A 17,037-nucleotide genomic window follows, 5' to 3' on the forward strand; every position below is an offset into this window, starting at 1 on the left:
AGGATGCACACTCCAGTATGAGATCGGTGGCCCCATTAAGTAAAATTAAGTTGTTTCATAAGAAAAATGGCTCTGATCAACATATGTTGGTGGTAAATATAGGAATAGTGACAGCTGTAGGACTTCAAAGGGCCTCTTCTTTCATAAGCATATTCATTTGCATTGCCCCATATTCTTGTCCCTTTCAATAAATGCACATTGGAAGCCAACAAGTTCAACAGCTGCTCTTCAACAAGAACTACAGACATTTCGGTCACTAAAACTGACTACCTAATATAAGCAGAAAAATGGAAGATGCAAAGAAATAGAGGATAATAGTGATGTGAGCTCTTCTCTTTGTTTGGATCCAAATAGGGTTCTTACTTCCTTTCAGGATTAAAGTATGGTGGGCAGAGGTTGAAGAAGAATGACTAATTCACCCATTGACTTCAGGTGTGCAGATTACAGGATATGTGACATCTCAGAAGCAGCTACCCTTAGTTTACAGCTAATAATGATCCAATTCTGTAACACTTTGGCCACAAACAATAGTGAAAAGAACTTCGACTGAGTTTGGTAGTTCATACATCTTCTCCTTAAAACAAAAGGAAAAGAAAACTACAGCCAATTTATCCAAGCCAGACAAAAGGTGTTTTCAGATCTTGGCAGCTCTACAATCCTGTAACAGAATTCTGGGCTCTATGCTCAATAATCTCATTTGTATTACCAAAAATAAAAACTGCCATAGAATAGGGACCCCCATTACTAAACAAAGAATTGATCTAAATCCAAATCTGATTCCCTTAAAGTAACAAGTTCAAAAAATAGACCTAAACTAAAGCTTGAGGTTGGACATCCAATATTTCTTTCTTCATGTAATGCCCTCTTCACCATCTGGTTTTCCAATATCCACCAATTATTAATTACCACCTTTATTCCAATAACGGCAATTTATTGGTTTCAATTTCAGTCAACTGGATCATGCATTGTATCTATAAGCAGGCTGATCTATATCGTTAACTCTCATCACTTTCCACCAGACTTGGAAAATTTACTTTTCTGGACTACAACTCCCAGAATCCTCTTGCCAGAAAGGCCCCTGGTAGCTGCAGTTCAGACCAAGTCCTGCTCTTAACACTAGGGCGACCTGTGTAATGCATGCTGGACTTCCTGGAAACTACTGTACAGTTTAAATTTTTTTTCTAATCTCTGCTCTTCCCAATTTGTGTTCAACTGGGAAATCACCCAGCAATAACAAGTACTGCAAAAGTGGTAGAAGATCACAAGCAAATGGTGATGAAAGGAAGCAGGCGTAACACAAACATGTTTCTGAAAGATAATCTGTGAACACAGTTAAATTAAAGACTGTCTTAATATTTCAGTTTATTCTAATTTAATTTGTAATTATTTTTCCAATTCCAACAAAATAGGAAAAGACCAGTAATTGATGACTTCACGCTTTGTGTGCATTAAGAGTCTTATTGAAATCCTTTTCACAAGCTGAAAAACCTGTAAGACCACAGCAATATTTTTGACATATGCTGTTTTACACTAATTGTGCATCCAAGTTCACACCACTATTACATTCGGATTTCTGTTTGCTGACTCCTATCAGAGCACAGCAGAGGAACAAAACTGAAACAGATTCCAGGGAGCAAGTGACCAAAGTGACCGAATAGGGAGAGCCAACAGGAATTTGACAGTTTCTCAATATAGTTATATATTAGTGGACTTTCCCAGCATCCTTCAAGGCATACAAGACAAAAGATTCAACACTCATAGTAAAACAGAAGTAAAAAGGTAACAGGGATTAAAGAGGGAAGAGACCCTTCAGTGGTGGTGACCTGCAACGTATGTGCAATGTTTGTCTTTGTGACTGGGAACAACAAAGCAAGTAAAAGCTGGTAGCGCTATTGGAACAAAAAGTAAAAGAACTGGACCAGCGAGTGGCCATGCATAAGGCTATAAGAGAAGAAGAACAGTACAGAGACAGAACTCTTGAACAGCAGCAACCAAGGGAGGCACTGGAGGTAAAAAAATAGCAAGACAAAGCAGAGGAGGAAAACGCTGAGGAGAGAACAAACGTACTGGAGGAAGTACCAGGGAAAAGAGTCACAGTTAGGAGCAAAAGAAGAAGACACTCTTCACCAGTGGAACTGCAAAACCACTTTCAGATTCTTGAAGAGGTGTCTGGCAGACAGCATGCAGAGGAAGACGTATAGAAGACCCCATGGGAAGACACGAGAGAGGCTGAAGTTCAGCCAAGCAGATTCACTGAACCCACACTCTACAAAAAGAAGAATACTTGCAGTAGGAGACTCCCTACAACATGGGATTGAAACTTGAAAGATGCCTGGAAGATCCATGGACCTGCCAGGTGTGCTATCTCCCTGGAGAACAGATTAGGGATGTGACAGAAGAATTGTCATAATCACTCATAAAATCCATGTACGCATATCCCTTTCTTATTCTTGGGGTAACAAATGACATTGTTAAGAGAAACTACAAAGAAATCACAACAGATTTTGAAGTTCTGCAAAGGAAACACAAGGGGTTTGAGGCCCAGATATGAAGGTGGTGCCAAAGCGAGGGATCTGGGTTTAAGGACCATGAGCTATGCTTCCTGGAAGATAGACTACTTGCAAGTGATGGGATGCATCTCACATGAACTGGGAAGAATGTGTTCGGCCACAGCCTGAAGAACTTCATCAGGAGCGCTTTAAACTGAATTGGAAGGGGGAGAGAGATACAAGTACAGACGTAAATATGATTTAATAGGGATAATGGAAAGTTTGTGGGATAACTCCCATGAATGGAATAAAGCAACTGAAGGATAAAAATTGTTCAGAAAGAACAGAAAGGGAGGTGGAGTTGCAGTGTATGTCAAAAATATACATTCCTGCACAGACATACAGGAGGATGAGCTTGGTTGTCCCATTAACAGCATCTGGATTAATATAACTGGGGCAGAAAACAACAGTAGCATGGTAGTTGGAATCTACTACTAACTGCACAGTCAAGGAGAAGAGATGGATGAAACCTTCGAAAAACAAACTGCAAGAATTTCAAAGAGACAAGATGTAGTAGTAATGGGAGATTTCAATTATCCTGATATCCTTGATTCTATGATGATGGGCCTTGTTCTTATAAAATAATTAGCTACTAATTCCATTTTAATTTCTTTAAAGTATATTATGCATCTGTCTCGAAAGATTTAAAAGGTTAAGTTGCGAATGGAAATTCATTATTGACAACTGTTGCTGAATTAATCTCTGTACTACATGTCGACATAACTGTACTACATAAGGGCTTAATATTGGCCAAAGAAGACAAGCTGTTATTATTATAAGCAGCCTCCTCAATTTAATTGAGGTGCATGGATCCAGAAGAATATGTTGTTAATGCATGAAAACCTGGGACTTTCTGAGCAGGGCTTGGTGAAGTCAAATAGCAGCTTTTAATTATTTATTTAAAGTATGAATATTTAAAAACCACATTCGTCTTCAAGCTTTGATGTAATGATGTCATGTATTGTTTTATATTGCATCATAAAGTGTCTATATTATTCTGTAAGAATAAAATACATAGTAGACGCAGAATGCTTATGCCAACAGGTTGTATTTTCAAAGAATATACCCCAGAACAGGAATTGTTGGTGTAGATGTAATACAATGAGAAGAACACTCCACAAGCACCATAACACTAAATGCCCTGAGCCACACAGCTTTGGAGTAGACCCCAAAAGCATGTGGCATTATCAGATGGCACTCAGCTGGTAAGGACTGAACCTAGAAGAGAGAAAGCAGTCTCCTAGAAAATCAAATCCCAAGCTTTTTAGGGCTTTATATACTAACAACAAATCTTAAACTGAACCAGTGGCAAATAGGCTATCAGTACAGCCTCTTCCACTGAAGCATATGTTGCTGGGACATCATCTCACTCAGTAATCTAGCTGAATGTTCTGCACCAACTATAATTTCTACATCGGCATTAATCCAACCCTTAAAGCAACAGATTAATCTCAAGATGATCAACGCCTGGACTGGACTGGCCAAGCTATCAACTTGATAGAAAATAATTAATAATTTTGTTAATTTGTTAATTAATTCAACAAGATGAACAACAAATAGCCTTAGCACAGGAGAAGATCAAGAACATTTAAGGCCCTATTCTCTCCATAAAGATACACACAATTCTTCTGAGCATCAAGAGGAGTAACAAATCAAAGGGTGCAATCCTACGGAGACATACTGCTGTATCTCTGGCCATACCTCAGGTCAGGGAACCATAAGCCAAACAAGACAGTCCTGCATTCAAGATTTGGAAAGACCTGCATGAAAGTATGGATGTTCCCAGTTCTTATCATATGGTCCATTATGGCCTCTTCCCATCTCTGGTACTTTCCACTGGGAATGACTTTGCATCTGAGCATGCACATATGATTCCACACTGGACTCTGAAGGTCAGATCCCCCTCGAGTTCAGAGTGTTCCTCACAGCCAGAGGTTTTCAGTGCTGCTGTTTAAAAATTCATATTTACCACAATTAGCAGCACTTTCAGAATGCAATGGTATGTCATAATGAGGCCTTTCTCACAGTTAAGGTTGCCTGCAGAGGATGTTCCTCACATGGAAGAATGGGGATTTTGCTTTTTGTTCTTGTTGTTGGTCATCAGCAGGACATCATTAGGTTGGAGTAATGGTGTGCATGGGGCGTAGGTCAGTTACCGCAATGTTTTGCCCTATTTTCAGGGCATGAACGAAACACTATGATTACTCAAGTGTCAGAGAGCTGTTTCTTCTTGAGATCTTAACTTGAAAATAGGAAAAAAGATTTTGGAATAATTACTTTCTTCTATGCTAAGGAGAAATAGATACTATGGAGCCTCTTTTTTTAAATGGTAATTTCTTTTTGTTTCATGTAAGATGTGTACAATTTATCTTTTCTAGAAGACAAAACTTGAAACTGCCTAAACACACAATCCTTACCTGCTAAGAAGCATTTGAGGGGAGTATCTTACATTCCCATCATACTGACAGAGGTCACCTCTGAGCACCTGTCTACTATCCAATTAAGAATCTGAAATAGCTTAGCATATGTCAAAGCAGTATTGCGCCTCGTACCAATGTAGTTCTCAGATTTCTTCTGCAAATTGTATATACTGTATATATATTTTTAAGAGCAACTGGTGTCTTGATTTTTCCATACAAATCATCCATAGGGGCTACTCACGCTTTCTGCCAGTGCAAACTGTTTTTGAACAATTCAAATGACACACCGGGCTGTATTTTATGTTCAAGGGGGCTGCCTCATTTTGCCTTATGGTCAAGCTGATGCTATAGATGAATGTGCATAGCCTACGGTCATGTTTCCTGCTCTTTATTCAAGGCAGAGAGGGAAAAACCTGTCCCAGTATCTCCTACTCTGTAGAACCTACACTTCAGGAAAATACAAAACAGTTCGCAATCTTTCCACAGTAACATGAGAACAACTGCCCTCCACAAATATACAACATTTGCAAGCAAGATTTTCCATGCCAAATCTAAAATTAACAACGTGCCACATTATTTTTATAATGATATATTTAAAAACAACATTGAGACGTTATGACTAATGCAATTCAGGCTTTCAGAATTTGGATGGAATTTAATTCAATTTTAATTTCCTCCTGCACTTCAACAGGACACCACAAAGGCATTCCCAATGAAGGGATGGAGCAGAGAGGTTTCCTAAGAGTGCTGGCAAACATTCAGGAAACAACTGAGAGGTGTAGCTTAAGTAATGCATTGTCTAGTTAAGGTTTGAAGAAGGCCATGAGATATTGACAAGCAGAACAGGCTTAATGTTATGGAGAATTTAAATGAAGGTTTGAAGAAGGCCATGAGATATTGACAAGCAGAACAGGCTTAATGTTATGGAGAATTTAAATGAAGATTTCTGCTTCCAGACATTTCGCATATTTTAGATGTAAGTTGAAATACTTTTCTCATCTCTGATCGTCTCCCTGCCCCAAACGTGTTGTCCTCCAAATAGGACAGCTCCTATCATCTATAGTCAGTAGCCATGTTCCTCTTGTTTAGCTACGCAAATGGTGTAACTTCTGGAGTCGAATTGTCCCCAGCTATGAAATCACTGTAAACATTATCAGTCGCACACACAAAACAATATGCAGCTGATAAAGTCTATGGTGATTCCTTAACTTGTGGCAATTCACATCCAATAGCTATGCTCTTTGTGTTATTCCATCATAACCAGGCAACAGGTTATGCTCTTTGTGTTATTCCATCATAACCAGACAACAAGTTTTGAGTCCGTGTGGTCCAATATAGCTTGTGGGCTCCAAGGTGGGGAAAGCTATTGCAAGACTGCTTCAAAAAGAACTACTCACTCAACTAGCTTAGGGTCAAAGCAAGTGCCAACCCCAAAAAAAAGTCACAAACTAAAAACTAATCAGATGATTACATTACATTTGCCCTCCCTTTTAACCTGCAAGGCTTTAACAGGCTAAAGTGCAAGAGGCAAAGTTTCCCCTACCATAGAGATGCCTTTCATGCTAAATTTCTGCAGATCACACAAGGTAGGACCTTTCCTCTACAGTGCCCGTTTATTCTTCAAATACACCATTGGAAGGGTTTCACTCATGTTTGCAACATGAAGAGAGGTTCTGTATAATTCAAAAGCTTACCTATTACATGTTGATCTTTTCTTAGTCTTAAGAAAAGAAGTTTACCCATCCCCTGCATTTTGGAGGTATATGAGCCAATACATTTACAGTACCAGAGGAAATGTTTGGAACAAAAAACAAAAGAACCTTTTAAAAGTATGGAAAATTTCTGGTCTAAATGAGTTTCAGTTGTTTCCATAAATGAAAAAGAACCTTTTGAAGAAATCTAGAGTGCTGGAAGTAGATGCAGTCCAAGAGGGAAGTTCGGAGTTATAAAACAGAGCATTACATACCTAGATGTGTTTGTGCCATTACATCAGCTAGCCTATGAGCAGCGCCACTGCCACCGCTTTGCGTTGAAGATGAAGACGTCGTAGATGTGGTAGAGCCATGGATTGCTTGGCTGATCCAGTGTTCCATGTTTATACTCCCTTGGCTTGAGGTGGGAGTTCCCTGGGAATCACCCTGTACGGATCCTTCATCTTCCGACCCAGATGAGGTATCTTAGAATGGAGCAAAACCCAGGATTATAATGGGAATTTATCTCTGCACCTTCACTCAGAAGGGTCAAGTTGCAAGAACATTTTAACCTTATGCAAAAAACATATATAAACGATGGTTGCCCAGGGGGGAAAAAATTCAAAAGTTTAGCACTGCAAATGAAGATGGTACTCTGTGCACTTTCCCAGAGGAGAACTCCCATGGATTCTGGATTCAAGGCAGTGTGTCACATGAAGAGCTTAAATGGATGGGATCATATGGACATGAAATCAGGACTAGCATTCCAAACCAACATTATTATTTAGATGTCAGATGGACTGTATTCAGATGGGTCTTGTTGCTGGATAAATACATTTAGTGTGCGCGTATTAGCTTCACCGAATGTAGAAGTATAGAATGAATCAGTGACTTTGCTGTATCAACAGGCAAATAAAGGAAGAGTTGAGAGAAATCAGTATCATGTGAGAAGGTAAAGGTAAAGGTTCCCCTTGACAATTTTTTGTCCAGTCGTGTTCGACTCTAGGGGGCGGTGCTCATCCCCGTTTCCAAGCCATAGAGCCAGCGTTTTGTCTGAAGACAATCTTCCGTGGTCACATGGCCAGTGCGACTTAGACACGGAACGCTGTTACCTTCCCACCGAAGTGGTCCCTATTTATCTACTTGCATTTGCATGCTTTCAAACCGCTAGGTTGGTGGGAGATCATGTGAGAAGACTATGCATATTTATATGGCAGGAGATCCCCGGGATCATACGTGTACTTGTGTAAAAAGTAAAAAAGCATGGGATCAGACTGTAAGTCCAGAACTATTGCCAGCTTGAGGCTAACAAACTCTACTCCTTATCCTCTAAAGATCTACTGTATTGAGATAAAATGTATTTAATCCTACAACAAATTCAGAAGTGGATGATCAAACAAGAAACCACAAAGCCAAATGGGCTGTTAAATTTAGCAGTAATACATATAGCATTCACTTCTTACCTGGAGGTGTGTAGGCATCCATTGATGTTTGCACCACCAATGAACGTCGCTTGGACGGCATAGGCACTGCCATCTTCCTTTCTTTATGTTTTGCAAGAGCTGCCTGGACTGCTTCCGTATGAACATCTAGAAATAAAATCTAAATATCAGTTTGGAATTCTAGGCAAAGAGATTAATAACGCAGGGAGTTTTTACTAGAGAGTTGACCTCGGGGATTTATTTTCCAGACACATATTTATGTAGCCTTCAAGTCATATGGCAAGGACTCCATTCTGCAGAGACTATCACAATGAAAAGGCAGCAAGGTATGTGCTTGAATAAACTATAAGCTAGACATGTACTTGAAAGCTTCTGGAAGAGCACTAAAGCTGCAGTTCAGAAGAAACTTTCTTTGAAATAATTGCCAGTGAGAACAACGGTTTACTCCAGACAGTGGAGGGAACTATCTTCAACAGGCTGAAAGCTTAGCTCCATTCCTTTTCACTTTCTGCCTATTGGTCCCGATGGCTCTTGCTTAGCCTTTCCTTGCTTAGTTCTTAGTTTGATTCACTGCCGCTGCTACTTTTTAGTAGCTGTTCTTCTTAGTCTTGATTTTATTTAGAGTATCCATAATCCTATTAGTGTTTCTGTGAAGTCTGAATAACTTTCCACAGCTAATTGTGGCTAACATGTAAAGTGCCAGAATGTGTCTTTGTCATGTGTTTGTTCACACATCTAGCTGCACAAAGAAGACAGATCCTGGTACATCATAAATAAGCTGCATACAGCCAAAGCGAGTTAGACAAGTCTTAGACACTAAGAGGATCCCTCCCATTGTCATTAACTAATGTTTATTGTATTGCAAAGTGCATTGAAGGTGGAGGGTCTCTGGGGCATATGTAAAACTATATAATACCAAAGAAGGAAAAGCAGCTTCAGTACCAAATGCTGGAACACAGAGATAGCATGTATTTACTTATACAGCATCACCAAAGAGCAATCAGAAATGAAAAACAAATTACTTTTTCATATTATAACTCTGGGCAACTCCCACGTTGTTTGAAGTGTTTTAAGATTTTGGACAATCTAGCAGGGGTTAAACACCCAAACTGAATTCTTTAGGTTACATCTGACATCTATCTCACACCTTTGTGTAAACAAAGGACACAACTGCACACCTGGTTTTTTAAAAAAGGTGGAATACAAAGCAACTTTTGTCACGTCACATGACGTAAGCCCTACCCAATTTGACTACAGTGGTGCCTCGCTTGATGAGGATAATCCGTTCCAGCAAAATCGCTGTAGAGCGAGATCCTTGTCAAGCGAAATAAAAAAGCCCAATGAAACGCATTGAAAACCATTCAATGTGTTTCAATGGACAAAATACCTGCTCATCCAGCGAAGATCCTCCATAGGGCGGCCATTTTCGGGTACGTGCAGCGAAAAATACCTCCTAAAAACAGCGGGGAGCCATTTTGAGCAGCTGGTGGCCATTTTGAAAACCCGATGATCAGCTGTTTTGATTGTCATAATGTGAAGAATCGGTTCCCAAAGCAGGGAACAGATCATCGGGAAGCAAAAAAGCCCATTAAAACATCATTTTGCAATCACAATTGCAATCGCAAAAACATCGTCGTGAAGCAGATTCATCGTCAAGCGGCGTAATCGTTAAGCAGGGCACCACTGTATTTTAAAGTGCAGTAGGGCTTCCTCTGTGGTCAACGAGGGCAAGAGAACACTTCCTCCTCCACAGGGCTTCCTTGTCTACCAGGCGGCTTAACAACCATGACTGAGGAGCATTGGTGGGATCAGCGTCTTCAACATCGGGGAGATTCCTGTCACCACTACTGCTGCCAACATGTTCCTTGTCTGCCACAGTAACCATCCAGCTGTTGAAGGTGACACCCTCCTCCAAGTAAGAAAAATATGATGGGCTGCCCAATTCTGGAAGGCTTCCTGGTTACTTCGGCACTGCTAGCTAGTGTTGTTCTTGTAAGGGGGACAGCCAGCAGCTCTATTTTCGCTGCATTAAAACAGGGTGTCTGTCTGGAGGGGTTTCACTCATGTTTGAAAACCACCCATAGTAAAAAGCTTCCTGCAGATTATCTGCGAAGGTGTACTTTCTTGCCACAGAGTAATCAACTTTTCAAACTTGAAGACATTTTCTAAAACTAGCAACAAAAATAGTCTCAAGATATCAGAAAGTCCCAAAATCTGCGGAGAGCAGAAATACTTTTATTTCACTGAAACAGTTAAGGAAACACCTCCGTTAAGAAAGAAGTATGTATGTTTGAGTACAAAGCAGGAGGAATCTAAATGACGCAGTTCTAAAGTCAGCAATAGCAGTGATACCATAAGCACAGGTTACTTCTAGATTTATATAGGCTAATAAATACATAAAATTAAATAACAGTAAGTCAAATAAGTGTATGAAGTGATTTGCCACTCTGTCTTGTGCAGACAGACAACATGCACAGGTAAGTCGATGGAATAAAGAAAAATAAATTGCAAAGGCAGCCCTAAGAAGCAAACATAATCACTATAGATTAAGAAAAGTTTCATTTACTCAATAAAAAAACTTCCAACATTCCTCATTGATTAATGGATATGTAATTTTGTAGAGTAATGCAGCAATAGCAAGATGTTTCAGAGGAAAATAGGTTCCACAGAATCAACAAATTTTGGAAATAACACATAACCAGCATGTTAACACTACATCCACTACTTTTTTTTCAATATGTAGGAAAAGCCCCAACCTATCTAATGTTTTGGATTAATAGTCCTTTTAACTAATTAATAATTTGCTGATCTTTCATGACACCCCTAATCTACCATGGTTGAAATTCTGTTTGTGTTAGTTCCATAACATGAGGTTGATGACACCATCAGACAGGGCAAATTTTTCAACAGATAAAAATTTATTTCTCCCAACATGAAACCCCTATGGGTCCACAGCAATCTTCTTGATCGTTGTGAACCTATGAGGGAAAAGGGACAGGAGTCAAAAGTCTTTAATTAAGAAAAATCACCACCAGTGGGATAATTTTACTAGCAGAGGCAACTGAAAACTTCCCCATTACTCAGAACCTGTAGGAGCTTTGTGAAGCAAGGGAAAATATTATTTATTTTTTTAAAATGCCCTGGTTGAAGACATTATCAGCTTCATTGCTACAGAATTTACACAAATACTACTTCATCCTCTAATAGTAGAGTTGGCTATGCTTAAAATAAAGGCAAACACTGTTACCTTTAGAGTTCTGAATTGGTGCCACTACTGATGAAGATATTTAAGCAGAAGACTGGAACAAGGACACGGACTAGATAAATCAGAGATGGGGCCCAATTCCTCTCTTCAGTCCAGTCCAACACAGTCAATATTAAGAAATTAGGGGAGCTGTAATCCTAAAAATCTGGAAGACCAGATGTTCCCCATCCTGAGGTGCATGTTTCAAGAATCAGTTCAAAGGATGTTATGCACAATGTTCTAGCTAATCACTGGCACGTTTAATCAGAAGTAAATCTAACTAAGTCCAAATAGGCTTATTCCCCCCAGAAAAACATGCAGGGGACTGCAGCCTACGCCGTTGCCATAAAACCTGTGGGATATGTGTCAGAGTCCTTGCTTGGATACTTAGAAAAATCACAGCACCTTGCATGTAGTTGTAAAAGGGGTAGCCATGTTAATCTGTGCAAGCATTATAGGTAAATGCAAAATACAAATAAAAAGTAAAAAAAAAGAAAAAGAAACACAAGGAGGCACCTTAAAGTTAACTTTTATATATTTTTAATGTGAGCTTTTGTAGGAACACATCCACTTCATTAGACGTGTAGTGATGCTGATACACCATGAAGCAATCTGCATGCTTTCATCATCTTAAATATTAACAAATATAAGTTGCAATTCTACTCGTGAACATGAAAAATCTGTCAGAATGTTATTAACAGGCCTCATTTCTAAGTAAGGTCTCACTGTAGCAGTCCTTTGTAATTTTATAAATGACGATCTTGTAATTTTACTTTGGTTTCCTTTTATTCTTTGAATGTAAGGGTGCTTTGCAGAGGCCTTTAGAAATCTAATTTAGGTTAATATATGAGTCTAGGTATTCTAGCTTATAGAAGTCATGAGTCTCTTATTTCCAATTTGCATACGGATAAAACAGGGAAGTTAATCCTCTGCCACGCAGGTTTTCGTTGTGAGAATTTTTATTACCGTGGTTCAGTAACATCCATCTCAAGGCTTGTTTCCTTGCCTGTCAAACTGAATTTTACTTCCTAGGAAACATGCTTAGATTTGTGGGCTTCAAACGCCTATAGAACTTGGTAAGTAATAATTCTGCAGCAGCTGTTTATTTTCTTTAATGTAGCCCCTTGCTAATTTTCAAAAAGCGTATCCAGTTTTTTGGAGCAAGAATTGTTGTTTTTAAGTTAATTACAGCTGTTGTTTTAGTTCACAATGGATTTGCTGCTGAAGGTTGGTTTGGATACTGTGACTCTTTGTTTTTAGGTCTAACAATATTTTGGAATAGGTCGTCAGAGGGTGGGGCTGCTCTGTTTTTCCTTGGCTTTCTCTTTTCAAAATAAATAAATAAATAAAAACGAAAACAGAACTGTTCTATTTGGCACATAGCAACATTTCCTTTCCTTTCCTTTGATGGCTTTCCGTCCAAGACTGTCTAGCAGCTCATACACTGGATTCAATGTGTGCTTCCTGCTATTCTTAGAAAATCAATATAAATGGTGCAAAATGAAGTGACATGATCAGGAAGGCTAATTGTGTGACGTGTGCTCAGGCTGTCTCTGTGCAAGATTCGTTATTTAACCTTTCAGGAATTTATCCAAGGAGGTTTATAATAATAAATAAAAAAATTAGGGCAGACTAACAAAAAAAGGAATAAGGTAGAAAGAGTAATAGCCTCAATTTAATCATCACAACAACCCTGTGACACAGATCACACAAGAGACAGAGAATGGCCCAAGGCCACCTAAGCTTCATGAGTGAGCACGACCAAGTCTCCACAATCAAAATCCAGCATTCTGTTTGCATTTTAACTTGGATTTTATGCAAAGGGAGAAAATGGAGCTTAGATCTGAAGAGCCAAAACAGCAAGGGAGAGAATGGAACCACCTCTGTAAAGAAGACCTAATACCGTTGACTCAGACTAGCGCATTGTCTCACCAAGGCACTGGGAAAGAATTTTTGCAGTGCTGCTTGAGATGCCTTCTACATGAAAAGCAGATGCTCAACCGTCAAGCTATGACCCTATCTCTGTGGACAAAATGATGGTCCTCAACCATAAACATGCTCACAAACACATGGAGAAATCCCCCAGTGACCTGTAGTAATAAAATGTTTGGCAACAAATGGAAGCTGGTGTATAAAGGAGAACACGGGGAAAGGCACAGTCATGTCCTGCGCAGAACAAAGTCCAATTTGGGATGATAGTTTTTGATGGGTGTTTAGTAGAGTGCAGTGGCTCTTAATGTAGAGGCTGGAAACATTATTTCAGAACTCCCAAGAATTCCTCTGACATGATGGCTGGTGGAGTATAAGAAGATGCAGTCCCCCTCAAAAAAGAGCAGATTCTCCAAGGACTAGATATTCTGCAATGCAGCTTAATCAAATCTTGCAAGGCTACTCAACACTGGGTAACACCTAGGTTATCCAAGGTTGGGAGCTCCTGAGATAATGCATTCTTGAGCATCCTTGCTTTGATTACAGAACATTCCAGGTCCAATCCCCAATCAGTGGCTGAAATCCTGTTCTATACATTATGCTATGGAAAGCTTATGGTGTTATCAGCTATGGCAATGTTTCAGAAATAATAAAATAAAATAAAATAAAAATGATGATGATGATGATGATGATGATGATGATGATGATGATGATGATGATGATGATGATGATGATGATGATGATAATAATAATAATAATAATAATAATAATAATAATAATAATAATAATAATAATAATAATAATAATAATAATAATAATAATAAAATCCAATTCCACCCTGAGGCTCTGGTGATTTTGGAAAGTAATGAACCCCCTCTAATTTCCTTTGGCCCCCAAACATTTCCCATGACAAAAGGAATTCTATGAGAACCTCAGGAATGTTGGTGGAGCCGACTGGAAATTTCTGAAAAATTACCACAGATGATGGCATCAGCCTTATATGCCGTAGGTGTGCCAAGAGGATTTCAGCCAGTGTGCCCAGTAAAAAGGACGAAGTAACAAGGTAAGAAAGTCCTCCCTCCATGTAAGATTCTGGACAGCCAGCCGATTACTATTCCTGGAGCGAACCTGGTCTAAGACTATTTTTTATGTTCTCTCTCTCAGATCGCTATGCTATTTGAACCCTGGGACTTTAACACATCAGGTAATAAAGTAGGCACAGCTCCTCCTGTTCATCCCCTCCTGGTTTAGTTTCCCATCTCTTCCACCTTCTGTAGGTAACTTCCAGCTCCTAACAACCCCCCTCTCTTTTTTTAAATTCTGCACCTAAAAACCCTGCTTTTTATATATGTAAATCAGAAGATGAGCCCCTGCAGTCTAGCTGAAACCAAAATGTGACTTCCTGACTTTGCTCGTCTATAGAAATACAAAGGTTCTCCCCTATGCAGAAAAGGAAGGCATACTGACGTCTACATGTTGGTATTAGCAGCACTGTTCTGCAGGCACAGAAAAGGCTGAATATGCTACAACCAAAGGTGATTTATTACTTCCACCTTGGCTCACTGCTCTGCATGCCTTTCTCGGTACAATCAAGTGTTACCTAGTAAATATTTAAAGTTTCCATGTTAGTGGGCCAAGATTCTTTCAGTCTCCGTACAAAGCATCTCATGTGACCACAAGGGAAAGAGGCTGTTCATTCACACTGCTCATGTCGTTTGCTCGTTGACTGCTTTCGTAAAAAGTGCAAATTCATACCAATTAACCTGTGCACTATATAAACTACAGTACATGTGGGGTAATGGGCAGAGTGCTCAGCTTTGGGTGGGTTCAAAGCTCAATCCATCCATGAAATTCCCTAGGTGGCCAGAAGCAACTTAACTCTCTTTGTATTTAATTCAGTTTTTATTGAAATGACAGGACAGGACAACCTATGTACAGAGTCCTGAGTCCACTGGAGAAAAGATGTAATAAATACATTTATTGATTCATTTTTCAACGTTCGTATGTGGTCAAACATGATTAAGACGGAATGCAGATATATTTGTGATTTAATTATGCTAATATCCTAATAAATCATAATAATCATGTGCCGTCAAATCAGTTCTGTCTTTTTCAGGATTTTCCAAGTAGAGAACACCCAGAAGTAGTTTAACATTCCCTTCTTCTTGGGGTACCCTGGGGCTGTGCAGATTGCCCAAGGCTACATAGGCTGGCTTAACTCACAGGAAGCGCAGTGGAGAATTGAACTCTCAATCTCTTATTGAGCTATCCAACCAACCCAACTCATCCTAGTGACCTGAAAATAACTCAAACCAGATGCAGTGGGACTTTCAAATAATAGTGTACAGGTTTGGGATCTGAAGTACCCACTCCTCAAATGCCTTCTAATCACTCAGCTGATCCTGGAAAACAACATGGCTGGGTTGGAATGCTCCATACTAGAACATCTGTTACAGGTCATGTATGTATGTATGTATGTATGTATGTATGTATGTATGTATGTATGTATGTATGTATGTATGTATGTATGTATGTATGTATGTATGTATGTATGTATGTATGTATGTATGTATGTATGTATGTATGTATTGGTTCTTCTTGAATGTAGGTACAGGTATAAAAAATCTAAGGTAACATTTTGCTACAGCCCACTGATCATAATCATCCCTTCTGCCATCCCTCACTAGAGAAACTGTGGATACATATTTAACAAAAATTGCTGGAAATGCTCAGATTTTAGGTATTATGATTATGTAATTAATTTAGGTGCCAAACATCTATTAGCAACGGGGCAGGGGACATGTGCTAATTGGTAGTGACAGGTGATAAAGCAGCTAATGTGCTATGATCAAAGCAACTGAATTACAGGATTTGTAGCCCCTTGTGCCTTCAATGTCATTAGCCTGCTGTTATCAAGTTGCGAGGTGGCTGGTGATGGCACAGAAATTGTCATGCAAATGCTACTAACTATCAATCCCTGTCAAAATAAGTCCCACCCAGCGAACTGGCGTTTATATGGGGCACATTTATCGGTTCTTTCTTTCTGGGTACAATGCAGTGTAGCACAAGGCAGGTTAAGTATACTCCATTGGCTTAGATTTGTCACCCTACTACAGTGTTGAAGGTGATGAAACTGGGAAGCGGGACTACAGTTGTTCTTCAGCTCGTACAGTAAACATTGTTACTGTTATGTTCTGTTGTATTGCTTACGACTTAAGACGACTTTGACATGTTTTTCAAGGCATATGAGGTTTCAATGAATGGTTTTACTTTGCTGCCACTTAGTGAGTTTCCAGTGCTGAAGGGGGCTTGAATTCAGGTCTCCTGAGTCCTCTCACGCTTCATTCACTACACCACACTTTCCACAGCAAGTATACCCATATATTAATATCTAAATACAGTGGTGCCTCGCTTAACGATGATAATCCGTTCCAGGAAAATCGCTGTTAAGCGAAAACATCATAAAGCGAAATTAAATTAAAGTAAATTGAAACGCATTGAAAACCATTCAATGCATTCCAATGGGCTAAAAACTCACAGTCCAGAGAAGATCCTCCATACGGCGGCCATTTTTGGTGCCTGTATGGCGAGGAATCCGTCCCTAAGCACAGTGGGGAGCCATTTTAAGCACCCGGCGGCCATTTTGAAAACCTGACGATCAGCTGTTGATTGTCGTAAAGCGAAAATCAGTTCCCGAAGCAGGGAACCGATCATCGCTAAGCGAAATCCCCCCATTGAGACCATCATTTTGTGATTGCAATT

General features: G+C 39.5%; 1 protein-coding gene across 4 annotated transcripts in view; it reads right to left on the reverse strand.

Moving 5' to 3' along the window:
* DIP2C (DIP2 acetate--CoA ligase C (putative)) overlaps positions 1-17,037 on the reverse strand; it is a 308,258-nt gene that overhangs the window by 88,067 nt on the left and 203,154 nt on the right. For all 4 annotated transcript variants that reach the window (XM_073002910.2, XM_073002909.2, XM_073002908.2 and 1 more), the window contains 2 exons: positions 8,124-8,249; positions 6,936-7,145 (listed from right to left, as the gene is read on the reverse strand). In XM_073002910.2, the coding sequence (XP_072859011.1) occupies positions 6,936-7,145; positions 8,124-8,249 (336 nt within the window). The remainder of the gene's footprint in view (positions 1-6,935; positions 7,146-8,123; positions 8,250-17,037) is intronic.

The sequence above is a fragment of the Pogona vitticeps genome, chromosome 6 (assembly GCF_051106095.1).
Source record: "Pogona vitticeps strain Pit_001003342236 chromosome 6, PviZW2.1, whole genome shotgun sequence".
Classification (NCBI taxonomy): domain Eukaryota; kingdom Metazoa; phylum Chordata; class Lepidosauria; order Squamata; family Agamidae; genus Pogona; species Pogona vitticeps.